This window comes from Oncorhynchus keta, chromosome 30 (assembly GCF_023373465.1).
Source record: "Oncorhynchus keta strain PuntledgeMale-10-30-2019 chromosome 30, Oket_V2, whole genome shotgun sequence".
NCBI lineage: Eukaryota > Metazoa > Chordata > Actinopteri > Salmoniformes > Salmonidae > Oncorhynchus > Oncorhynchus keta.
In genome coordinates this window covers 42503766-42529679 of record NC_068450.1, presented here as the reverse complement: position 1 = coordinate 42529679, position 25914 = coordinate 42503766, and the positions used below count along the sequence as shown (strand labels likewise).

The following is a 25914-nucleotide window of genomic DNA, read 5'->3' as shown; positions in this document are numbered from 1 at the left end:
ATTGAAAGGAAACGGATCCAAACTCCTGTTTCTAACATCTTCCTCTACCTCTCTCTCCTCCACTGTGCCCCATGCCAGCTACCCTCTTTGCCAGCTTGCTCATCCGGCCCCCGCCCAAAATGCTGGGCCGACAGACCCCGCAGGACCGACAGAGAGCCGTCATCTTCATGCTGGGCTTCCTCACGGGCGGGGACGACGAGTGAGGGGTTAAGAGTCAGGGGTTAGGGCTCAGACATCCTCCAGGCTGGACCTTTTGATAACTGTTATAAGAGTGGAGTTTTGGTGCACACAAGGCGTGTGTGTGGGGACCATGGTGTGACTCCCCTGGCCCTTAGGGGAAGTGTGTTGGATCCTGTGGTGGAAGAACAAACAGTGTAGTTATATGGGACCCTCTCTTTTATCACAGGCTCTTACCAATTGCCCCAGCCTTTGTAGTTCTGTGCTTCAGTCACTCACAACCATCACCATAGTTTTCACCTCTGCTCATAGTGTAGCTGCAGATTAGGTGTTGGAGTGACAGTGAACTGACTGATGCCTCTCTGCACTTTTTGCTGTACCAGGAGACCTGAATGCCCTGTCTATGGATTCACCCCCCCCAGGCAACCCCCAAGACCCCTTCATATAACATGTTCCATGCCAAAATGACTCCCTATACCTGATCTGAACTCTGAATGAAAATACAATGTGTGTATGTATGTGTGTAATGTATTATGTATGTATGTACGTACGAACCCATAGATACTAAGATAATGATGATCCGTTAGTCCATGACACTAAAGATGGACCACACAGGTGGTCGTCCAGAAGATTTGAATTGCAGCTATCCGATGGATACTACTCTCGGGGTGAACTATTCAAAACCATCAGTAGACAGTGATATTGGGCACAAAATAATTCTAGTGAACACAGAGAGACTGAGTGAGTCCTTTCTTGTTTGGAAAAATCTGATAAAAGGAAGATTTTCCGTTGTTACAAGACAACGATGACAATGGGGAGAAGTCCCGTCTGGGTTCTGTGATATTGGGAGATGTTAGAACGATCAGTGGGCTGTCCTTTAAACCAATGTTATTTATTCTCTCTTTTTTCTTACATGACTTTTTTTTCACCATCTTCTAGTTTATTTCACCTTCATAATTGTTTTAAGAGACCACATTTTGCGTATTGTTTAACTGCCTGTGGTTGTTCAAACCCACCTTTTTGCTTCTGCCGTTCTGAAACACGTGTCGTTCAATATCAGTGAGAGTACATTGAACCCGTAACACTAACTTCACAATAGAGTGATCAGTCATCATGCCTGCATTTATTTGCCATTTTTATGGGCCAGTTTTTCAGACCCAGAGATGAACATTCTCTATTGAGCATGCATTTTTTTTAGTTCAAGAGGAGGCTTTCCCAGAAACCAGTCCTACAGAACATCAGAGAGAAAACACCTCTACGGTATCGGTGTCTTAACTGTTGTAAATAGTCCCCATTGTCCCCGATGTTCGACTCTGCTTGTCAACTCTTACTATGCTGGTGCAAACTATGTGTTCTTGTTTTCAAAATGTATGTGCAGGTGGTACAGTCGTTTTTAATGTCTGCCATGTCCTCATTTAGTTTTTTCTTTCTTTGCTTCAGCATCACTATCTGCCTTCATGCCGATTTAGAGCGTCATTGTTTTGGGCTTGTGTGCTCATGCAAGGGTATTTTTTGTCACTTTGTCTCCCGCAGTATATTGAGACAATATAATGTCCTGTTTTGCTGTCCGTGTGTCCCAAATAGCCGCCTATTCCCTTTATAGTGCTCCACCACCAGAGCTCTGATCCAAAGCACTGCATTATATAAGGGTGCCATTTCGGAAACACTGTTAGTTTTTTCAGTCACTAAGCATTTTTTACAGTGCAGGTTGAACAGGATTTAGTTGTTCATTACACCCTGAGAAACGAAAACTGTTTTCCAGACAGATTCTCTTTTCTGGGCCACAAAGGAAATGTTTTTCCCCGAACGCTGTCGTGGATCTTGTTATGGTTATGAAATGGGGAACTCCAATGCTGTGCAATTTCAACAGTGTTTCCTCTCTGTGTTTGACACTGTCCAGTCATTTTAGAAGTTATATGTCAAAATGTCTCCTGGCCGGCACTTTACAGGCCGGTTATGTGACACGGTTGGTATATGACGCCCGTTTCCACTGGAGCTGTTGCCCTGGCGTAAGTCTCCAGTCAACTAATCATGCCAGAAAAGCCTGTTGCTTAGTCAACAGACACTTCAAGACTAGCCTGGTTCCGTACACTGTATGTGGTGTAGCCAACGCCTCTATTGTTGTCATCCATGCTAAGGTATGACATCGAGTATTGATTTGCCTACTACAGGTCCAGGCTAATGAATACATTTCAAACAGTGTTTCAATGGGTTAAATAACATTATAGCTAACACACCAACCTTCTTGCCAGAAAAGCCTGTACTTCGTCATCTTGTTTAACAGGCATTGCTACACCAGAAAATGCGTTCTGAGACGGAAGCCTTTGTTTCAGTATGTTACATAATCTTATAGCTAGAACACTGATAGTTCGTTAATCAAAGCACTTACCGGTTTCTATGTCAGTGTTCGCTCTGTACCTGAAATGAGTTTGAGTGGAGTGGGCCTTGTGTACATTTCTGTGCCTCGCTGCAATCATCCCATACAGTATATTTCTAAATGGGCCAGGCATGCTTTTTAGTGTTCCTCAGAGTTGTCATAGACTTAAGCGCTTTGCTTAGCTTGGCCGAACCATGGCTGGCCCTGGATGGATTTGTCCTTCCGGTTGTCTCGGAGTCAAAAGAGGAGGAACAGGAAATCTGGTCTTTTCATCTCATTCACAACACAAAGCTTTTACATCAGAAATAAGGCCAACCCAAGCTGAGTAGAGATAGCCAGGCCTGAATAGTCATATTTGGGAGAGAAATCCACATTCATGTTTCCTTATTTCTCTTCATCTGGCGCCTGTCTGTGTATTCATGTGTTGGCTTATGCGCTCTGCTCCTCTTCATGCCTCAAGTTTCGTAATGGTCTGTCTAGTAATAATGCTACATATGCAAAGGAAGACTTGCACAACTGTTTTCAATGTATATTTTGTGTGGTACTTTTAATTTATTTAACGGAAATAAAATAATGTACAAAGAACATCCATTGTTTGAACATTTTTCCTACGAAATACCCAATTGTTCACGTATGATACTCTTAAGTAATTACAGCCCCCCCCCCCCTTTTTTTGGAAATCCTAAGAATCAGATAAACAATATGGTGACATCGTTGCTATGGCCGATTTGTCTGCTCTGTGTGAAATGGCCAGCTGTTGGTGTGAGCCCCTATAGTTAGTCCAGTCAGCGGGCCGTGAGAGATCCATCGCCTGGATGCAACATTCCCCTTCATCTCCATGTATAAAGTCCTCAAACTGGACTCACTGTCATCCGTTTGCCATTATTTGTTACTGTAGCCCCAGCCTGCAGTACGTGTCCCAGTATCAGCCATGGCCATGCTGAGAGTGTCGTCCTACCGCCGGCAGTTTGAGGAGCAGTGGAGTCGGAATGGACGGTCCGGCGGAGGCTGTGGAGGGCAGTACCGCTCCTCAGCGGTCAAGGCCAGGTCAGTGTGTGGTTTCTTGGTAGCCCCCTCACCTCTTCATGGCTTAGGGGGCCTGGGTCCTGTTCAGTAGGGGGGTGGGGAAGCATTTAGAAACTGAGTGAAATGTGGAGGTACTACCTAAACTCAAGGATTTATGTTTTCTGTCACAAAATGTTTTGCTACGGTAAGCTCTTATCAAACATGACTCAACATGCATATGGAGCACTGGAAAGGGCTTTATGGAGAACACCCTGTGCACTGAGGATGGTTTACTACGGTGTACCACAGGCCGGCAAGCTAGTGTCCTTTCTTCTTGGGGGACTGCTTAGATTAAAACTAGAACGTGTCCGACAACATCTGTGGGACCAGGCAGCAACATCCTAGGGACCAGATGTTTGTTTCCTTTCACTCCTTAAGTATGTCTAAATATTTATTTCATTGAATTGCAAGCACGTGTGTGTGTGTGGTAGCTTTGCATGGATTTCATATGCAGTATTGAATGTCCCCCAATTGGCTATTGTGTGTTTAGTGTTAGTTATGCATGTTTGGTTACGTTAGTTGTCTGTCCCAAGGGAAAAGTTTGAAGGGTGTTGACAAATGCCTTAAAAATAAAAAAAACTTCCATCAGATAATGATGATATATTCCCCTCTGTTGTGTTCATTTACACAGATATAATTTGGGTGGGGCAGCAATGCTATGCAGTAAATACTTTTTAGGGATTGCTATCTTAGATTTTCTATGTACATGCACAAAACTGATGCTGATACTTTTTTGAAATGTATTGTGCTAGTGTGTCTCTCTCCAGGGCTTTATACAAACTCAGGCATCTCATAAGCTGTGTGTCTCCCACAGGGGTGCGGCTGCTGAGAAGTGTACGTGTGTCCAGCTGGACTTTGTGGCTGCCAAGATGCTCAATAAGGAGAGTCTGGTCCGATTCGCTAAAGACCGCAGCATCATTGCCGCCCTAAATGATCGCTTTGTCGCCCTCATCAACATGGTGAGCCCTGGATGGATTCAACCCTTGAAACATTCTTCTAAGGTTCTATAAGGTTATATAAACTTGACACCTAAGGGTCACAATGAACACTAACTTGAGCACTGTGCTCGATTTTAGAGTGACCAACAAATACAGTAGAACCAATGGGATAGTCCCAAAAGTTCAAAGGTATTTCTTATGCATTTGACCCAAGTCTATTCTACACAGATGGTCCAAGGAAGCAACAACTCCCCAAAAATTCTGGTAACCTTACCCGAATTCCCAGATTTTCCAGAAATCACACTTGGAATATTCCCGCAATCAAGGAAGGAATAAGCATGAATTCTAATAGTCAAACTGGGATTTCTGAAAAAACTGGGAATTATGGGAAAATGACCAGAATTTTGCAACTCTTAACATTCATGTACATTCCCATACCATTTGTACATGCTGTGTGCGCCCTATAGGCACGCTGCTTTGAGGAGGACAATGAGTCTCTGGAGGCCCAGATCTGTGAGCTGGAGGAGAGGTTGACCGGCCAACAGACCACCTCCACAACCGTAGCTGTCCCTGAATACAGCCTGGACGCCGTGATGGAGAGACTGCGCAAGGAGAGGGTACATATTAACAACGCAGCAGAGTGGAGGCATTCATGTCACATGAATGCTAGGAGAAAAGGAACCTGTTGTCTAATGGTGGTTGGTTCCCGTGACAGATAAGTAGTATGTGTGCGAACGAATGTGAGTGTGTATGTGTCAGCGTGAGCGTCTATATGTACAGCCACTGTGCAGATGGAAAGAGGGTATACCTAGTCAGTTGTACAACTGAATGCATTCAACTTAAATGTGTCTTCCGCATTTAACCCTACCCCTCTGAATCAGAGAGGCACGCGGGCTGCCAAATTGACAGGTAGCCATTGTCACAGACCATTACCATTACTTACCAGTGCCAGACTGATAAGTCATTGTGTGTGTCCAGGACCAGAGCCTGTTTGATGTGGAGGAGCTGAGGAGAGAGCTGGAGTGTCTGCAGGAGCAGTATGAGGAGACCGTTCAGCAGAGGACCCTCGTCCAACTGGAACAGGAAGACGTTGGCCTGGTAATGACCTCGCTTCCTGTTTCATTTTGGTGTCACTGTTTAGTAATTGTGTTGAACTGGTGTCTTTGTTGGTCTTTTATTCTCTGACAATAAGTAGACTTTGTGTGTGTGTGTGCTACTGTCAATTTAGAACCTGTACATAGACATAGATCTAACTTGTGGTAGCTCAACTATTATACCCAATTTTCCCAGTTTGTTCATTCCTCAAAATGAAAGATTGCAAATAGGCAAGGAAGGGTGGAAAGCAGCCTGAATTATCTAAATAGTCAAAGAAGGCCAAAATCTCTTTAGGAGAACTAATAAACTGACTGTACTAATGTATAACTACCACTAGACGGCACTATTGCCATGATTTGCCAACACTGTTTTATTCTCTACTATTCAAAAAAACGAATTTCATAAGCTGTGTGGCTCAGCATAGCCCTGCTGCTCCTCTGTATCTCTACCCACAGGGTGTTGATTAATTATCAGTCCTACAGTCTGGGCCGGTGGCCACAACACAACCACAAAACCCCAGTCCTAACAAACCCTACTATCCCATTCCCTCACTGCCTACCACACCACACATGTCCCTGCCTTCACAGCCCATCTCCCCGCTGCCAGCCCAGATGTGGGAGAGGCTGTTGACATGTCTCCTTATTGAGTCATTCAGTCTTTAATTTCTCCTATACAGATGCAATACGGACTGTAATGTAGTCGGTGCAGTAATGCTGCTGGCTGGCTCAGATTCTGGCTCCGATTGGAAAGCAGCTGGAGCGTGGAGAGTGCTTAGAGTCGGGTGGCAAACAAACCAACAGAAACAGGCAGGGAGAGGAGAGATTGTATGTGATTGTGAACCGGTGTTGGAAGCAGCTCCACGAGAGGAGGCTGCAGTCTTTCTCAGTAGGCAAGCAGACAAACTTTGGAAGAGGCTTAAAACAAGGCATGGCTGTGTATTTAAAATCCAGCCTTGCCATTAGCTATTGATTAAGCCTGTTTGTATTTTGTGGTAAAGCTGCCCACATCTTGGACAAACTCCATGGTCTGTCTGTCCGTCTCTCTGCCAGCCAATTCTCGGAGTGTTCTTTTGAGCTTTTATCTGGGGCTGAGGCTTATAGTGTTTAAAAGGTTCAGCAGGCTCCCACCAAGGCTCCCACAGTGGAAGAAGGCTGGGGTAGCTGGCTGGTTCTCATCCAAATCCAAAGCAGAAGACGGTGCTATAAAGCACAGCTAGCCTGACGCGATGGATGAGGAACAAGAGAAGAGAAGGGTGATCTAGGGGGGATCTCTTTGGTCTTTACAGTCCATAGACTGTGAGTGCATGACTCTCCAATCTACGGCCTTGTGTTTGCCCAGAGATAACAGTAACAGACCGCTTGCCTTATGTGTGACGTCCATCAGGGACCCATGTTTTCAGGCAGCCACAGCAGGAAGGTTCCACCGTTGGACCCTACCCGTTTTGCATTCAGATACAAATGCTAGCACCAGGAGTAATTGAATTCATCACCAATTAATCAGGCACTTAAAAGGGCTGGATAAACCCTGCCGCTGAATGGAATCGAGGACGAAGGCATTTTTAGCTAATTAGCCCCTCTTCCTCTGCATTGCGTTGTCTAGCTACCTGCTGGTTGAGGAAATAGTGCGTCATGGTACTTTTGTTCTGAATTTCAAATCGACCCCTAGCCCCTACCTCCTCCCTACCCCTTACCACCCCTAGCCCCTTACCCTCCTCTCTACCCCTTACCACCCCTAGCCCCTTACCCTCCTCCCTACCCCTTACCACCCCTAGCCCCTACCTCCTCCCTACCCCTTACCCCTCCTAGCCCTTACCCCCTCCCTACCCCTTACCACCCCTAGCCTCTTACCCTCCTCCCTACCCCTTACCCCTCCTAGCCCTTACCCCCTCCCTACCCCTTACCCCCCCTAGCCCTTACCCCCTCCCTACCCCTTACCACCCCTAGCCCCTTACCCTCCTCCCTACCCCTTACCCCTCCTAGCCCTTACCCCCTCCCTACCCCTTACCACCCCTATCCCTTACCCCCTCCCTACCCCTTACCACCCCTATCCCTTACCCCCTCCCTACCCCTTACCACCCCTAGCCCCTTACCCTCCTCCCAACCCCTTACCCCCTAGCCCTTACCCCCTCCCTACCCCTTACCACCCCTAGCCCCTTACCCTCCTCCCTACCCCTTACCCCCCCTAGCCCTTACCCCCCTCCCTACCCCTTACCCCCCCTAGCCCCTTACCCTCTTCCCAACCCCTTACCACCCCTAGCCCTTACCTTCCCCTTACCACACCTAGCCCTTGCCCCTTACCCTCCTCCCTACCCCTTACCCCCCCTAGCCCTTACCCCCTCCCTACCCCTTACCACGCCTAGCCCCTTACCCTCCCAACCCCTTACCCCCCCTAGCCCTTACCCCTCTCCCTACCCCTTACCACCCCTAGCCCTTGCCCCCTCCCTACCCCTTACCACCCCTAGCCCCTTACCCTCCTCCCAACCCCTTACCACCCCTAGCCCTTACCTTCCCCTTACCACACCTAGCCCCTTACCCTCCTCCCTACATCCGTGTTAGTGAGCATTTCTCCTTTGACAAGGTAATCCATCCACCTGACAAGAAGCTGATTTAAACAGCATGATCATTACACAGGTGCACCTTGTGCTGGGGACAATAAAAGGCCACTCTAAAATGTGCAGTTTTGTCACACAACACAATGCCACAGATGTCTAAAGTTTTGATGGAGCGTGCAATTGGAATGCTGACTGCAGGAATGTCCACCAGAGCTGTGGCCAGAGAATTGAATATGAATTTATCTGACATAAGCCATTTCCAACACCGTTTTAGAGAATTTGGCTGTACGTCCAACCAGCCTCACAACTGCAGACCACGCGTAACCATGCCAGCCCAGGACCTCCACATCCGGCTTCTTCACCTGCGTGATCGTCTTGAGACCAGCTACCTGGACAGCTGATGAAAATGTGGGTTGCTTAACCAAAGAATTTCTGCGCAAACTGTCAGTAACCGTCTCAGGGAGCTAATCAGTGTACTCGTCGTCCTTACCAGGGTCTTGACCTGATTGCAGTTCGGCGTCGTAACTGTTTTACTGATGTCAACATTGTGAACAGTGTACGCCATGATGGCGGTGGGGTTATGGTATGGGCAGGCATAAGCTACTGACAACAAACACAATTGCATTTTATCGATGGCAATTTGAATGTACAGAGAGACCGTGATGAGATCCTGAGCCCCATTGTCGTGCCATTCGTCCGCTGCCATCACTTCATGTTTCAGCATGACAATGCAAGGCTCCATGTCACAAGGATCTGTACACAATTGCTGGACGTTGAAAATGTCAAGGTTCTTCCATGGACTGCATACTCACCAGAGATGTCACCCATTTGAGCAAGTTTGGGATACTCTGGATCGACGTGTATGACCGCATATTCCAGTTCCCGCCAATATCCAGCAACTTCACACAGCCGTTGAAGAGGAGTGGGACAATGTTCCACAGGCCACACTCAACAGCCTGATCAACTCCATGTGAAGGAGACGTGTTGCGCTGCAAATGGTGGTCACACCAGATACTGACTGGTTTTCGGATCCAGGCCCCTACCTTTTTTTTAAGGTATCTGTGACCAACAGATTCATATCTGTATTCCCAGTCATGTGGAAGATTAGGGCTGAATGAATTTATTGCAATTTACTTTCTTGTTATGAACTGTAACTCAGTAAAATATTTGAAATGGTTGCATGTTGTGTTTTTATGTTGTTCAGTGTAGATATTAAAGGATTGGATTGGTGCAAGCCAGTGTTTCCCAATTTTGGTTCCAGGGACCCAAAGGGGTAGACATTTTAGTTTTTGCCCGAGCACTAACACACCTGATTCAACTAAAGGCTTAATGCCGAGTTGATTAGTTGAATCAAGCGTCTTTGTGCGGGGGCAAAAACAAACGGGTGCACCCCTTTGGGCCCCCAGCACCCGGTTTGGGAAACACTGGTGTAAGCAATCTTGTGAAAATGACATCTAGTCTATCAAAAGACAAGCGGGAGCTTTCAACATACGAGTGCTTTCGGTTTTCTATTGACCTGTCTGTCTGCCACCCCTTTGTAGGAAGTGGATGTAGTGACCACAGACTGTCTGGCCCTGAGGGAGCAGGTGAACATCTATGAGGAACAACTGGCTCACATGGAGGCACAGCATGAGACGGTAAGAGAGAAGGGACATATCCTAGATATGGCTGGATGGCAAACATTGATTATCCCACAGTATTAGTACACACATGAGGAAAAGTATACTACTCAATGGCTCTCTGAGTCATTACTTACATGTGTGACTGGGTTTGAACCCATATTTCATGCATGCCAATAGACTGTTTACCCACTGAGTCTTCAGATCTTTGGCAAGGTTTGCTGAACCACCACTTTTACACAAGCAGCAAGCTTTTCTGTTTAGCCAAAGCCACTAAAACTCCAGACAAGGGCTGGTGTTGGAGAGATTCCCATTAGGGTTTGCCGGGGGGCAACACGGGTTCAGATGACCCCGGCCACCTTGTTGACCAGGTTTTTACCATGAACAGTAGTTATTTTACGAGGAACAATTGTGGTACTGAGACAGGATTAGAGCAAAGCAGGGTAGAGCCAGAATAAGCCTTGCCAAGGATAGATCTCACAGGTGATATGACCAGTTGTTGAAGGAAATTTCTAACATGTGAAGGTCACAAGAGCATATCAAGTAATGGCTTTAATTTCTGGTCAAACAGAGGGAAAGGGGGGGAAAACATCTGCAAACAAAAAGTCTTAACGGGTATTAGAAATACATCAACACGCAAGTTGAGGTAAAGACCTCTGCCAACTAATATCAACACTTATATTTTGTTTTGGAGAAACAATTTTCCTTTCCGGTTATTTTAATAAATATCGCCTTGTGCCTTTTAATTTCATTACCAAAAACCCACATATTTTTAAAGGCACAGTGCTGTCAAAAACATAATTGACCTGTGTTTTCTATATATTTCCACACTATATAATTTGTTTTACATTTATTGTCACAAACACCGGATAGGTGCAGTGAAATGTATTGTTGGAGGTTGGAATAATACTGTGAAATCGTGAAAATAATAATGCCCTTTTAGTGTTTGAAAAGACCACCGGAAATGTCTGTTTTAGCTTGCCCGGTGACATCACTAGGTGGTAAATGAGTTTATAGACCAATCGTTTTATTTATTTTCCATTTTACCAGGTAAGTTGACTGAACACATTCTCATTTACAGCACAACTTGGAGAATAGTTACAGGGGAGAGGAGGAGGGATGAATGAGCCAATTGGAAGTTGGGGATGATTAGGGGGTCATGATGGTATGAGGGCCAGATTGGGAATTTAGCCAGGACACCGGGGTTAACACCCCTACTCTTACCATAAATGCCATGGGACCTTTAGTGACCACAGAAAGGCACTCGTTTATCGTCCCACCCGAAAGACGGCACCCTACACAGGGCAATCTCAGCAGCATACCACCCTGCATCCCACTGATGGCTTGCTTCTGAAGCTAAGCAGGGTTGGTCCTGGTTGGTCCCTGCAAGGGAGACCAGATGCTGCTGGAAGTGGTGTTGGAGGGCCAGTAGGAGGCTCCCTTTCCTCTGGTCTAAGAAAAATATTCCAATGCACCAGGGCAGTGATTGGGGACATTGCCCTGTGTTGGATGCAGTCTGTCGGATGGGACATTAAATGGGTGTCCTGACTCTCTGTGGTCACTAAAGATCCCATGGCACTTCGTAAGAGTAGGGGTGTTAATGCAATATCAGAGGGAGAGGGGCAGAGGGAGACAGCAGAAAAGAAGATAGGAGAGGCTGAGGCGGTAGGAGAGGCCGAGGCAGAGAGAAAAGAAACTGGGAGCAGTGAGAGAGGGAGAAAGCGAGGCAGTTCCATCACTCAGTTTCTTTTTTCTCCTCTGTGAATCCCGGCCACTCGGCTGGCCGGCTACGTTTAACACACTCCCTCAGGGACATGCTCGATAACTCCCTGCACTGAATAACTCACAGCACCAGCTCAATGAAAACAGAAGTCCCCCTTTGTTTTATTAACTGCTATTATTATCAGGCATTTCCAAACACCTATTCTCCTGATGAATCAGCCGCCGTTACTCATGTCGAGGAAAAATTAGATGAGGGTCAAGCTGCTTTGGTATTTCTCCAGCACTTCATTCTGCTATGATAGATGCATGGAGGTTAATAATGGAATTTTAGGTATTGTGACCTGAAGACGTACACGGTGGGGGCTTAATGTTGTTATCCACTTACTTAATTGTGTGTGTGTGTGTGTCTGCAGACGGTTCAGAACATGGTGGCCCCTGTAGAGAGTCCAGCTGCAGCAGGGAGAGGAGTCCTGGAGTTCTGCAACCCTGACATCAATTCAGCCCTCATAGATATCAAGGAGAACTACAGCCAGCTGGCTGAGACCATCCAGGTACAGAGTCTGGAGCATACACACAATGTGCATGTCACAAAAACAGAACACACACACAATGTAACTCCTGACAGTGCACTCACCGGCTACACACCACTCCCCCTTTCTTCCCCAAACCGTCTGGCTAAATATGAGCCTTCTCACATCGCAGAGGGACGTGCCCGCTTGTTTTCTTTTCCTCTTGACATAACACTGGAGGCGAAACTTAGATTCGGAGGTGCTGCCGCACACCAGTACAGACCCACTTTCTCCCTCTGTGTCTTGCGTTGGTGTGTCTATATTGGTGTGTTTTACAGAAAGAGAGTTTGTGTGAGTGTGTTACAAGCTAGAGGTGCTCTGCTGGGGTCAACCTTGCTCTCCAGGGGGGTCTGACCCACCATAGGGTCCCGGGTCGGGGATGTCTGCCCCCCCCAAGCGAGGTCACGTTCGTAATCAGACCCCTGGGCTCCTTCCCAGGCCCCTAGGCGGTGTGTGTGAGTGCATGTGTATGTGAAAAGGCTTTGGGCTAAATTTCCAGCCAGGTTACCTGTGATTAAAGTCAATAGTTGATGTCCATTTGTCTGTGGATGTCAAAAGATGACCTGGAAACCGGCCACTATGGGCAACAGTGTGCGCTGTTACCGTCAAGTAAGTTTTGGTTTTGCGAGACCATGGTGGACAGGGATGGTGGTTGGGTGTGAGCATCTACTCCAGCTATCTAATCCAGCGATAGAAACATTAAGGTTTCGGGCTGCCTAAACTTAACCCTAACCTTTAACATTCAAAGTTAATTCCTAAATGTAGCCCTAACCTTAAACATTAGAAGTTAATTCCTAAACTTAACCTTACACACTTTGAAATTTGACGTTTGCAAAACATGGATGAATGTTTAATTCGGATGTGAGACTGTGAGAACTAGTAGAAATTGACCACAGTTCTTAATCTCTCTAACCCAGACACTTACACTCTCCTTCCCACTTCATCCTCCCCTCCTCCTTCCCTCGTTCATTGCCAGCTGGACAGCTTGCGGTCTGGGCCTGGCCTCCATTAGTGTCTTACAAGGTGCAATTGTCTCCATCCCCAAATGATTGCCATTGGGATTGAAGTGTGATTGTGATTGCTGGATGACTCTGACACACCTGTGAGCCCTTGATGCCACTCGTTTGCTGTCTAAGTTGTTCCTCTTCACCATTCCCTTTATGGGGGAAAGGTTAACACTTTACTGGAAGTGTATCTACATAAGGACTTCATTGCACATGAATAACCCACGCATACTGCATTTCTAAACAACGACCGTAAGACTGAAATATCTACTTGTGGTTATTGTACTTGTGGCTACCCCCCAACTAGTGTCATGCAGTGAACTATGTTATGTTTCCAGTGTGAGTGTAGGGAAACTGGTGCGGTTGTTGCTGGTGCTGTTGTCGCCATTGGAGCTGGAAAGGAGCTGACGGTGGCTAGACCTGCGGGGGTCACAGGCGTTGGCCAGATAACGGACGTCAGCGAACTGAAGAAACTGGTGAGGAACCGTTATCTCTCTCTCTGGCATTCACCTACTTTTTCTCAGACAATCACTACCTGCTGATTTTGACTGTTTCTCAAGTTTCTTTCTTTCCCGTAAACTTTCCTTCCAGTAAATTCACAGTTCTCAGACATCTCCTCAGAAAAGCCAGCCCCACCATGAGTTCAGCATCAAACATCAGCCACGAAATCAAGAGGAATTGTAGAAAATGTATGGCTTCTTCCCACAGACAGTAAAGTTTAGGGAGAGAAAGGCACTCCTCAGGAGTTCTCAATGAGTGACTTCTCTCTCTCTCTCTCTCTCTCTCTCTCTCTCTCTCTCTCTCTCTCTCTCTCTCTCTCTCTCTCTCTCTCTCTCTCTCTCTCTCTCTCTCTCTCTCTCTCTCTCTCTCTCTCTCTCTCTCTCTCTCTCTCTCTCTCTCTCTCTCTCTCTCTCTCTCTCTCTCTCTCTCTCTCATTTATATATATTATTTATATATATTATTAGACAGACTTTTCACAGTACTCTCTCTTCTTCATCATCAACTTCTTAAAACTTCACACATTCCTCCTCTGTGTCTCCAGAGACTCCAACCCCAAACTGAACAATGGAAATAGAACATCATATATCACCCGTCTCCTAGAGAAAAAGAAACACACAACAGAGAGGCTTTATTGATAAAATGGTAGAATGTCTTTCAAGAATTAGTCTCCAGCCAACCCAAAACTCAATGATTCACTCAAGTTTACAGTATTCAAGGAAATGCTGGAACTTCCCATTGCAGTTCATCTATCATTCAAGAATCCACACTTAACAGAATCAGTCAATGACTTAAATCGACAGTAACTGGCTTAACTGCTCGCTCCACCGTAATCATCAGTGGTCGGACCACAGCCGACACCTCTCCATTTCCACAACAAACATGGAGGTTTGGTTCCCATTACCGAGGTTGTGGTCTTTAAATAAACAGGCCCCCTCTGTAACCGCAGTCGCACTCTCATAACACCGTCTCCTCTTCCCTTAATGTGCAGCACGCGAGTCCTCGCTCTGCCTAGCCTGGGCCTAGTCTGATGGACACGTCCCTGCCTGTCTTTCTCCCCTCCCTTAATCTATCACTCACCGGCCATGATGGATGTTCCAGTTCTGGTTTCTCACTGAGACACAACTTGGCCAAACAAACAACCTTGCAGTGAAATCAGGCTCAGCTTAGAGGTGTGTATAATAGAGTAGAACATGCATTGATGGGGATGACACACACCCAACCCCCCCTGCCCACACACAGGGCATCCGACCAGGGGAGGGAGAGAGAGAGACCTAGTTGACTGGGGCCGTCTGCCAGATGGCTCCATATGTAGTTCACTACTTTTGACCAGAGAATATATATAGAGAATCGAGTGCCATTTAGGACGTATCCTCATCCGTCTCTGACAGCTAATTGTTTAACTTCTCTGGACAAAAAATATAAACGCAACATGCAGGAACAACACGAGGAAATCGGTCAATTGAAATAAATGCATTAAGGCCCTAGTCTATGGATTTCACATGACTGGAAATACAGATATGCAATCTGTTGGTCATAGATACCTTTCATGGTATTTCTGTGCGTTCAAATTGCCATCGATAAAATGCAATTGCATTTGTTGTCCGTAGCTTAAGCCTGCCAATACCATAACCCCACTGCCACCATGGGGCACTCTGTTCACAACGTTGACATCAGCCAACATGACGCCATACACGTGGTCTGCAAATTCTCTAAAACGTTAGAGGTGGCTTATGGTAGAGAAATGAACTAAATTCTCTGGCAACAGCTCTAGTGGACATTCCTGCAATCAGCATGCCAATTGCACGCTCCCTCAACACTTTAGACATCTGTGGTATTGTGTTGTGTGACAAAAACTGCACATTTTAGAGTGGTCTTTTATTGTCGCCAGCACAAGTTGCACCTGTGTAATGATCATGATGTTTATTCAGCTTCGTGATATGCCACACCTGTCAGGTGGATGGATTATCTTTGCGAAGGAGAAATGCTCACTAACAGGGATGTTAACACATTTGTGCACAAAACTTTCGAGTAATAAGCTTTTCGTGTGTATGGAAAATTTCTGCGATCTTTTATTTCAATTCATGAAACACTTTACATGTTGGTGTTACGTACGCCTCTCGGAGGAGGGAGCGCAACGCCCTGCTACAACTCAACTCCCCATAGAGTGAAAGAGGTATGGGATTATAGGTGCGAGTAAAGATGACAGACAGAGAATTTCAAAAACACTGCCTCCTATGGGGACACACATACCTTAAAAGCAGCGGATACAAAGTACTTAACAAAAAAAAACTTAACAGTTGGATTCACATTTTTGTTCAGTGGACAGCAGGGAGCCAGGTGTGATTGTATGTGTGTGTGTAGTATACAGTTAGAGGTTTCAATGTGCTGTTTAGAATGACATTGGCAGAGATTAAGTCACGCATCTCATGTTTCCTCTGACTATGTACCTGAATTTCTGTGTTTTTGCGTTTATACCTGTGTTTATAGATTGCAGAGCTTGAAAAGGAGCTTGCAGAGCTGGAGAAGTGTGGTGAGGAGCTGGAAGATGAGATTGAGATGAAGAGAGAAGCGTATGTGGAGGAGATCTTTGAGCTGGAGGTAAGAGGGACAGACCACACCGAGCTTAAACTGACCCAAGTACAGTACCCCACCATCTCTGCTCCAAGTAGACATGGCCCCTAATCACAGATCTATGAACAGTTTACCCTACCCTCAATCCTAAGGGTAGAAAGTTAAATATCAGACCATAGACCAGATGTTAGGGTCAACCTCTATACCTCCACCCATCCCATAAACCCAATGGCTCTATTCCAATAACTTCTACCTCCACCAATCCCATAAACCCAATGGCTCTATTCCAATAACTTCTCCCTCCACCCATCCCATAAACCCAATGGCTCTGTTCCAATAACCACACTAGCATACCACTTAGAATGTGTCCAATACATAGATACATGGCTTAATACTAAGTGGTAGTATGCTTGTGCGGCTATTAGAACGTGGCCCATTATCTCTCCGTTTCTCCTCAGTGTCGTCTTGAGGAGATGCGGAGGCAGCAGCATGAGCTGCAGGTCCAGATGACGGAACAATGTGATGACTACGAGGAGCTGCTGGGTCAGAAGATGGCCCGGGAAATCGAGATCGCTGCCTACAGGTGGGCCTTATCAAATTGTATTTATCACATGCGCAACAACCTTACCGTGAAATGCTTACTTTAAAAGCCCTTAACCAACAATGCAGTTCAAGAAATAGAGTTAATGCAGTGGCGTGCCGTGGGCCTGGGGGCTGGGCCTTCAGTGCAGTCCTACACAGTCCCACCCGAATTAATTAAGACAAACGCAGTATAAAACCAGGCGTTGCGTCACCTTGAAATTGACATTTTTATTCATAGAATTGCAGTGGAAGAGTATAATACCTTTTCATTGTGCAGCTCCTGTTGCCCTGCGCGCTTGTTCGTTGAGCTGTAGATCCACTCGGGTGTCCCCAAAAGTTTTCAAAAGCACCATTGCTTGTAAGTGCCCAGCTGTGTCTCATTGCTGCCTTGGTTAGACAACTCAAGTTTGCAAAGCCAGTGTGGCTCCAAACACCAAATCTATCACTTGCAAATAATAGGCATTCCCAGCAGTACAGTTTGCAGTGCTTCTCGGGGCCTGTGAGCCATTGATAGCGCTCCTAGTTGGAACTTTGAAAGTGGCGAATTAACCTCTTTCCCGCCTGTGACAGGCTTTGTAGGGTCGGCATCGGGCGACCTCTCCTGACAATGTCTAACTTTTCTTGAAAAGTTTGTCTTGAGAATGGCGTTATAATTATATCCTCGACCAAATCGATATCTTCTCCTCCTTCCGCCATTGTGGGTTAAAAAAACAGCTTAGTAGTACGCAAATTAATTAGTTTATCAAATTCAGTTTCCTAGTTCTGAGGTTTGCATAGACCTGCCCATATAGGACCTGCCTCTCAATATTGGTAATCCAATCAAAAGACGTGCACGCACTACGCCTGCTAGCTGGCTCCTGTGTAACACTGGAGCCAGCCAGCAGGCGTACAATAGCCAACTCTAAAGCTGATTGGTTGACACTAAATTTTCATTTCCATTCACTTTAAGCTACAAGCGCCCGCACTGTTGATTCTGAAGGCCTGAGGGCAGATTTTAGACCCCCGGTAAACACATGATGGCTGAATATGATTGGATAAAAGATCTAACATAAAGACCAGCCCTCCAAATCTCAACCTGGGGCTGGAAGCAGTGCAACCAAGAGGAAAGCTATGAAATGAAGAGTATAACTCTTACTCTGGGGAATAATTTAATACATATTTGTGGGAAAATATATATTTTTTAAAATTATATTCTGATGATGTTTAGGCCAGCAGAGAAGGCCTTGCTAAAATTTAAAAAAAAAATATATATATATATAGAAGTAACACAAGAGAATTACATAACAATAACGAGGCTATAATAAGGGCGTACCAGTACCGAGTAAATGTACAGTTAAGTCGAGGAAATTTGTAATGTGACTATACGTAGATAATAAACAGCGAGTAGCAGCAATGTAAAAACAAAGGGGGGATAGTCCGGGCGGCCATTTGATACATTTTCAGCAGTCTTATGGCTTGGGGTAGAAGCTGTTCTGGAACCTTTTGGTTCTAGACTTGGCGCTCCGGTACCACTTGCCATGCGGTAGCAGAGAGAACAGTCTATGACTTGGGTGACGGAAATCTTTGACATTTTTGGGGCCTTCCTCTGACATCGCCTAGTATATATGTCCTGGATGTCCGGAAGCTCTGGGCCGTACACACAAGCGCCTTACGGGTCAGATGCTGAGTAGTTGCCATACCAGGTGGTGATGCAACCGGTCAGGATGCAGCTGTAGAACATTTTGAGGATCTGGGGACCTATGCCAAATCTTTTCAGTCTCCCGAGGGGGAAAAGGTTTTGTTGTGCCCTCTTCACAACTGTCTTGGTGTGTTTGGACCATGATAGTTTGTTGGTGATGTGGACACCAAGGAACTTGAAACTCTCGACACGCTCCATTTCAGCCCTGTCGATGTTAATGGAGACCTGTTCGGCCCTTCTTTTCCTGTAATCCATGATCATCTCCTTTGTCTTACTCACATTGAGGGAGAGGTTGTTGTCCTGGCGCCACACTATCAGGTCTCTGACCTCCTCTCTATAGACTGTCTCATCGCTGTTGGTAATCAGGCCTACCACTGCTGTGTCGTCAGCAAACTTAATTATGGTGTTGGAGTCGTGCTTGGCCATGTACTCATGGGTGAACAGGGAGTACATGAGGGGACTGGGATTGAGCATGCAGCGCTGAGGGGCCCCAGTGTGTTGTTGCTTACCCTTTACAGGAAGTCCAGGATCCCGACAGGAAGTCCAGGATCCAGTTGCAGAGTGAGGTGTTTAGTCTCAGGTTCCTTAGCTTAGTGATCAGATTTGTGTGCACTATGGTGTTGAATTCTGAGCTGTAGTCAATGAACAGCATTCTCACATAGGTGTTCCTTTTGTTCAGGCGGGAAAGGGCAGTGTGGAGTGTGACTAAAAATGGTGTCATCTGTGGATCTGTTAGGGTGGTATGTGAATTGGAGTGGGTCTAGGTTTTCCGGCATGATGATTTTATGAGCTATAACCTTTTAAAGCACTTCATGGCTACCGATATGAGTGCTACGGGGCGGTAATCATTTAGGCAGGTTACCTTCACTTTCTTGGACACAGGGACTATGGTGGTCTGTTTGAAACATGTAGGTATTACAGACTCGGTCAGGAAGAAGTTGAAAATGTCAGTGAAGACACTTGCCAGTTGGCCCGTGCGTTCTTTGAGTTCACGTCCTGGTATTCCATCTGGCCCCACGACTTTGTGAATATTGACCTGTTATAAAGTCTTGAGAGTGTGATCACACAATTGTCCCAAACAGCTGGTGCTCTCATGCATGTTTCAGTGTTGCTTGCCTCGAAGCGCATATAAAAGCATTTAGCTCTTCTTGTAGGCTTTCGTCACTGGGTAGCTTGTGGCTGGGTCTCCCTTTTGTAGTCTGTAAAATATTTGTCAAACTTAGTCCTGTATTGACACTTTGCCTGTTTGATAGTTAATCTGAGGGCATAGCGGGATTTCTTATAAGCGTCCGGATTAGTGTCTTGCTCCTTGAAAGCGGCAGCTCTAGCCCTTAGCGCGGTGTGGATTCTGCCTTTAACCCATGGCTTCTGGTTCAGAAATGTACGTACGGTCACTGGGGACGACGTCGTCGATGCACTTATTGATGAAGCTAGTGAATGAGGTGGTATACTCCTCAATTCCATTGGATGAATTCTGGAACATATTCCAGTCTGTGCTAGGAAAACAGTCCTGTAGCATAGCATCTGTGTAATCGGACCACTTCCGTATTGAGCGAGTCACTGGTACTTTCTGCTTTAGTTTTTATTTGTAAGTAGGAATCAGGAGGATAGAATTATTGGCAGAATTGCCAAATGGATGGCGAGGGAGAGCTTTGTATGTTTATTTTTTTCCTCCTCTGGTTTCTCCTCTGGTTGCACATTTGACATGCTGGTAGAAATAAGGTAAAACAGATTTAAGTTTGCCTGCATTAAAGTCCCCGGCCACTAGGAGTACCGCTTCTGGATGTGCATTTTCCAGAAGCTTATGCTTATGGCCTTGTACAATGAGCCTTGTACAGCTCATTGAGTGCGGTCTTAGTGCCAGCATCGGTTTGTGGTGGTAAATAGACGGCTACGAATAGTATAAATGAGAACTCGCTTGGTAGATAGTGTGGTCTACAGTTTATCATGAGGTATTATACCTCAGGCGAGCAATACCTCGACACTTCTTTAATATTAGACATCGTGCACCATCAGTTACTGACAAATAGACACACACCCCCGACCCTCGTCTTACCAGATGTAGCTGCTCTGTCCTGCTGATGCACGGAGAAGCCAGCCAGCTCTATGTCGTCGTTTGGCCACACCTCGGTGAAACATAAGATATTACAATTTTTAATGTTCGTTGGTAGGGTAGTCTTAATCATAGATCGTCTAGCTAATTTTCTAATAATTCCACGTTGGCCAATAATATAGAGGGTAGTGGTGGTTTACTTACTCATTGGCGAATTCTTACAAGGCACTTCTCCCCCATTTTCTCTGTCTTCACGCTGATGACGGGAATTTGTGCCTTGTCTTGACAAAGCAAATCCTTCACATCGGAATCTTTAAAGAAAAAATGTTTTTCCAGTTCGAGGTGAATAATCGCTGTTCTGATGTCATAAGAGACGGTAGCAACATTATGTACAATATGAGTTACAAAAATGCAGAAAAGAAAACTAACAAAATGGCACAGTTGGTCAGGAGCCCGTAAAATGGCAGCCATCCCCTCCAGCGCCATACTCGAGACATTGATACATTTCACCCAAATGTCCCTATGCATAACAATGGATAACCTACAGGGCTTATGGCTTATGTAGTAGTGAAAAAAGACTACACAGCAGTGTTAACTCTTGGAACTACCCATCCTGGATCCGGGAGAATTGTCATCAACTGACACTAATTAGCATAACGCAATGGACAAAAATTACTAGAAAATATTCATGTTCATGAAATCACAAGTGAAATATAGTGAAACACAGCTTAGCCTTTTGTTAATCACCCTGTCATCTCAGATTTTGAAATTATGCTTTACAGCCAAAGCAAGACAAGCATTTGTGTAAGTTTATCGATAGCCTAGCATAGCATTATGTCCAGTTAGCAGCAAGAAGCTTGGTCACGAAAATCAGAAAAGCAATCAAATTAACCGTTTACCTTTGATGATCTTCGGATGTTTTCACTGACGAGACTCCCAGTTAGACAGCAAATGTTAATTTTGTTCCATAAAGATCATTTTTATAGCTGAAATACCTCCATTTGTTCTTCACGTTTGGTTGACAAATCCACCGGAAACTGCGGTCACGACAACGGTGAAAAATATTCCAAATTAGATCCATAATATCGACAAAAACATGGCAAACCTTTTTTATAATCAATCCTCAAGGTGTTTTTCAAATATCTATTCGATAATATATCAACCGGGTCAGTTGGCTTCTTAGTAGGAGTGAGAGAAACAATGGCCGCATTTGTCTATTACGCACATATCACTCTGAGAGCCACCAGCTGACCATTGACGCAATGTTGTCGCTCACGCTCATTTTTCAAAATAAAAGCCTGAAACTATGTCTTGTGACACTAGACACATTAGGGAATCCATAGAAAAAATAATCTGGTTGATATCCCTTTCACTGCTCAATAGGGACGCAATAAGATCGCAGCTAAATAAGAGTCACTTCCTGATTGGATTTTTCTCAGGCTTTCGTCTGCAATATCAGTTCTGTTATATTCACAGACAGTGTTTTCTATCGTAAGCTGTCAATTATATGCATATTCTATTATCTGGTCCTGAAAAATAACCCGTTTACTTTGGGAACATTATTTTTCCAAAAATGAAAATGGTGCCCCCTAGTTTCAAGAGGTTAACTAATGATTGTTCAAACATGATTGGTCACAGACAACATCACAAAGGGTAAGAAGGTAGAGGAGACAATGCATCATGCAAAGCAGCCACAGCTGTCAGTAAGTGTCCATGATTGAGTCTTTGAATGAAGAAATTGAGATTAAACTGTCCAGTTTGAGTGTTTGTTGCAGCTCGTTCCAGTCGCTAGCTGCAGCGAACTGAAAAGAGGAGTGACCCAGGGATGTGTGTGCTTTGGGGACCTTTATCAGAATGTTACTGACAGAACGGGTGTTGTATGTGGAGGATGAGGGCTGCAGTAGATATCTCAGATAGGGGGGAGTGAGGCCTAAGAGGGTTTTATAAATAAGCATCAACCAGTGGGTCTTGCGACATGTATACAGAGATGACCAGTTTACGGAAGAGTATAGAGTGCAGTGATGTGTCCTATAAGGAGCATTGGTGGCAAATCGGATGGCTGAATGCTAAAGAACATCTAGCTGCTTGAGAGCACCCTTATCTGCCGATCTATAAATGACGTCTCTGTAATCTAGCATCGGTAGGATGGTCATCTGAATCAGGGTTAAGTTTGGCAGCTGGGGTTAAGGAGGAGCGACTACGATAGAGGAAACCAAATTTAACTTTAGCCTGCAGCTTTTGATATGTGCTGAGAGAAGGACAGTGCACCGTCTAGCCATACTCCCAAGTACTTGTATGAGGTGACTACTTCAAGCTCTAAACCCTCAGAGATAGTAATCACACTTGTGGGGAGAGGGGCATTCTTCTAAACAAACCACATGACCTTTGTTTTGGAGGTGTCCAGAACAAGGCAGAGAAAGCTTGTTGGACTCTAAAAAAGCTTTCTTGTAGGGCGTTTAAAACAAAATCCGGGGAGGGGCCGGCTGAGTAGAAGACTGTATCATCTGCATATAAATGGATGAGAGAGCTTCCTATTGCCTGAGCTATGTTGTTGATGTAAATTGAGAAGAGTGTACAGAGGCCTCTGTAGTATTACAATGACAATGGCGTCTTCAGATGGCGTGATATTTTCGATTTTGTTCACAATATTTGTGTAGCTCTACACTGTGAACATGTAGTATGTCACCTGGGCAACTCCATATCCATATTAAGACATTCCTGAGAACAAAGGCCTGACATTCAAGGTTAACAGGGGTCACAGGAAACAGACCCTACGACAGCCCCAGAAAACATGATGCAGTTTCCTGTCCGGTGTGCCTATTGAAGACGTTTTTTTTTGTGTTTCTGTCATGCCTCCCTCCTGTTGTGTCTGTCTGTCTGTGCGCTCAACCATCTGCCATCCTGGTATGTAGAGTGATGCACTTTGCCCTTGCTGACCCCCCTACATTTGGACTCCCCTTCCTTACGCATCCGATCCTTGGGAGCCCCCCCTTGCGGCTCAGGAAGAGGCAGCCTCAAACAATTCCTCATTAGAATGGACAGGGGGTGGGGGGGACCTCACACTGTCAGGACCGTGGGCTGGGTCTCTGCCAAGCCACTTTATCCGCCAGCCTGTTAATGTCAGCAGCCCCGCAACCCACCGTAGCATCTTTTAAACACTCTGGTTCCTGAACAGACTGTTCCAATGACGCGCCTACATTTACATACATACACAAACACTTTGTCAAGACACAGTCAGGCAAGACGGTCTGGGTGCGACATTGCTTTACTTTTTTAAACATCTTGTTAACAGGGCTGTTTTGTCATCTGTGATTTAAAAGCATGAATAAGAAATGGAAAAAAAGCTTCTCTCCACACCTTGGAAATGTGTCTGCAGAAGAGAGCCTTATGACACGAGTCTCGCCTGTAAAATGTACACTGAGCCATTTGGACCAGATGCTCGCCGCTGTTGTAGCTCCCCAGTGATGGAGTCTTAATGTTGACAATTCACTTGCTTGCAGTGTTACGTGTGTAACTCGGACTGTGAGCAGGGCCTATAGGGCTCTGGTCAAAAGTAGTGCACTATAGGGAATAAGGTGCCATTTGGGACACAAACAATGTCTTAGTGGTAGACGACACAACAAGAACAAGCAGAGGTTTAAACAGATATTGAGATTACCCCTAGCCCTGATATGCTGGCTATAATGAATGAAATAGGCACAACTGATGGAATTCATCTGATCTAATTCACATCTTATCTAAACAATCTGGTTGAAATCAATAATATGAAAAAGCAATATCCGTAACTCCGATAGGTATGCTTTCATAGTGGCTTATTAAGAAGTAAATAAAACAGACAATGTTTCTATGGAGGCTAGCCAAGTCCTCCTAGCTGAAGTGGAAGAACTCTGTGTGTGTGTGTGTGTGTGTGTGTGTGTGTGTGTGTGTGTGTGTGTGTGTGTGTGTGTGTGTTATCAGCAGACCTTCTTACAGTTTTCCTTTTCCTCTCTTCCCTTTCCTCTCTTCTATTCCCAGAGGTTTGGTGGAAGAGGAGGATGCGAGGCTTTGCTACCTGTGAGAGGAACCGATGCAGACCAGACCAACCAACCTGCTTTCGGCGATGGATATCCTCCCATACAGATTTCATGCGTTGCCAAAACACAACAGACCTAAGTCGGCCATTAGAGATCACATGAAGCTAACCGCCACACAACCATTTGAGCAGATATAAAAGTATCATGACAGATTAACGAGGTCTGGAGGGCGTGCCAGGGCCATTGATAACAGGTCACTGGCAGGTGACCCCTGTCCTATAAGAAAGATGAAGTTGTCTAACATTGGGGTGGAGGGGGATGGGACCGGATAGAGTGTGTATTCAGTGTCTGTGAAATTTCCTTAAGTGGTCTCTATCTGTTGTGGCTACAGTCTCTGGAGCTAACTCACTGATATGACACACACACACACACACACTGACTGACTCTGCAGAATCATTTACCTCCCGTTAACCCTCACTCCAGCATGAGCCCATTAAACGCTCTTAACCACTGACCTCTCCACTCTTCACAGCCATTGGACAGCTCTTATATCCTATAAGATAGCCTTAACTGATCATGGCAGGTCACCATTCATTTGTTTTACAGTCATGCATTAATGTGGGTTTTTACACAGAAATGACAGTCAAGTCAGTTACACTGTTCATGTATACTTGCGAACTGGTATATTAGCTTTGCAAATGGTTGTTGAAGTTGACATTCTGCAGCTCCCATACAGCTGGCCAGCAGATAGCTTGTGTGCTGTTCCTGACTTATTTGCTCATTCTCTGCCCATGACACCTGGAGGAACTTAGTCAAGTTAAAACCATAACAATAAAAATAAAAACATTTTGCTTGACATCACCTTCTTGTCCTTTTCACTCTCCACTTAAGTGCCTTATTTCACAATCATAACTGCACCATTTTAACAGAGGATGAGTTATGCCGTGTGATCCCTGCCCCATTTGTCTTCATGCTTAACCTCACATGTGAACGTTCTCAGCTATTGACGGTATTGGAGGCTTGTTTGCTCAGCCATAAAGATGAACAATACCGCTAATAATGGCTCAGATAAGATTTGCTACAGCCGGTGATCTCCTGGTGAATTGAAACGCATCCACACACACACACACACACTAGGAGAAGGCTGCAAGCGGTCAGGGGGACTTGTTTAATTGCGTGGACATGAAACATGGTGAGCAGTGGAGGAAGCAGACCGGTGGGTCTGTGGGGCCTTTATTTTCTCAGGGCTGCAGCACTCAATCATGTTCTCTGCCTCCGAGGACTGGACCCACAAAAGACATATCCCACCCAGCCCCCTGCCACCCCCCTCTTTAAAAAAAAAAAAAAGTATTTTATTTCACCTTTATTTAACTAGGTAGGCCAGTTGAGAACAAGTTCT

The 25914-nt window shown here is 45.4% G+C and overlaps 2 protein-coding genes across 8 annotated transcripts in view; both read left to right on the top strand.

Annotated features, from left to right (window-relative positions):
• Positions 1 to 3139, top strand: part of ocrl (OCRL inositol polyphosphate-5-phosphatase) — a 39913-nt gene extending 36774 nt beyond the window's left edge. For all 7 annotated transcript variants that reach the window (XM_052488455.1, XM_052488454.1, XM_052488456.1 and 4 more), the window contains one exon: positions 79 to 3139. In XM_052488455.1, the coding sequence (XP_052344415.1) occupies positions 79 to 203 (125 nt within the window). In that variant the 3' untranslated portion in view covers positions 204 to 3139. The remainder of the gene's footprint in view (positions 1 to 78) is intronic.
• Positions 3140 to 3267: 128 nt separating this feature from the next.
• On the top strand, positions 3268 to 25376 carry vimr2 (vimentin-related 2). The gene is made up of 10 exons (XM_035744683.2): positions 3268 to 3601; positions 4434 to 4578; positions 5025 to 5174; positions 5536 to 5655; positions 9745 to 9840; positions 11958 to 12095; positions 13456 to 13593; positions 16106 to 16216; positions 16648 to 16772; positions 24517 to 25376. Exons 1-10 carry the CDS (start codon positions 3486 to 3488, stop codon positions 24557 to 24559), a joined length of 1182 nt encoding a protein of 393 aa, XP_035600576.1. The 5' UTR covers positions 3268 to 3485; the 3' UTR covers positions 24560 to 25376.
• Positions 25377 to 25914: the final 538 nt, after the last annotated feature.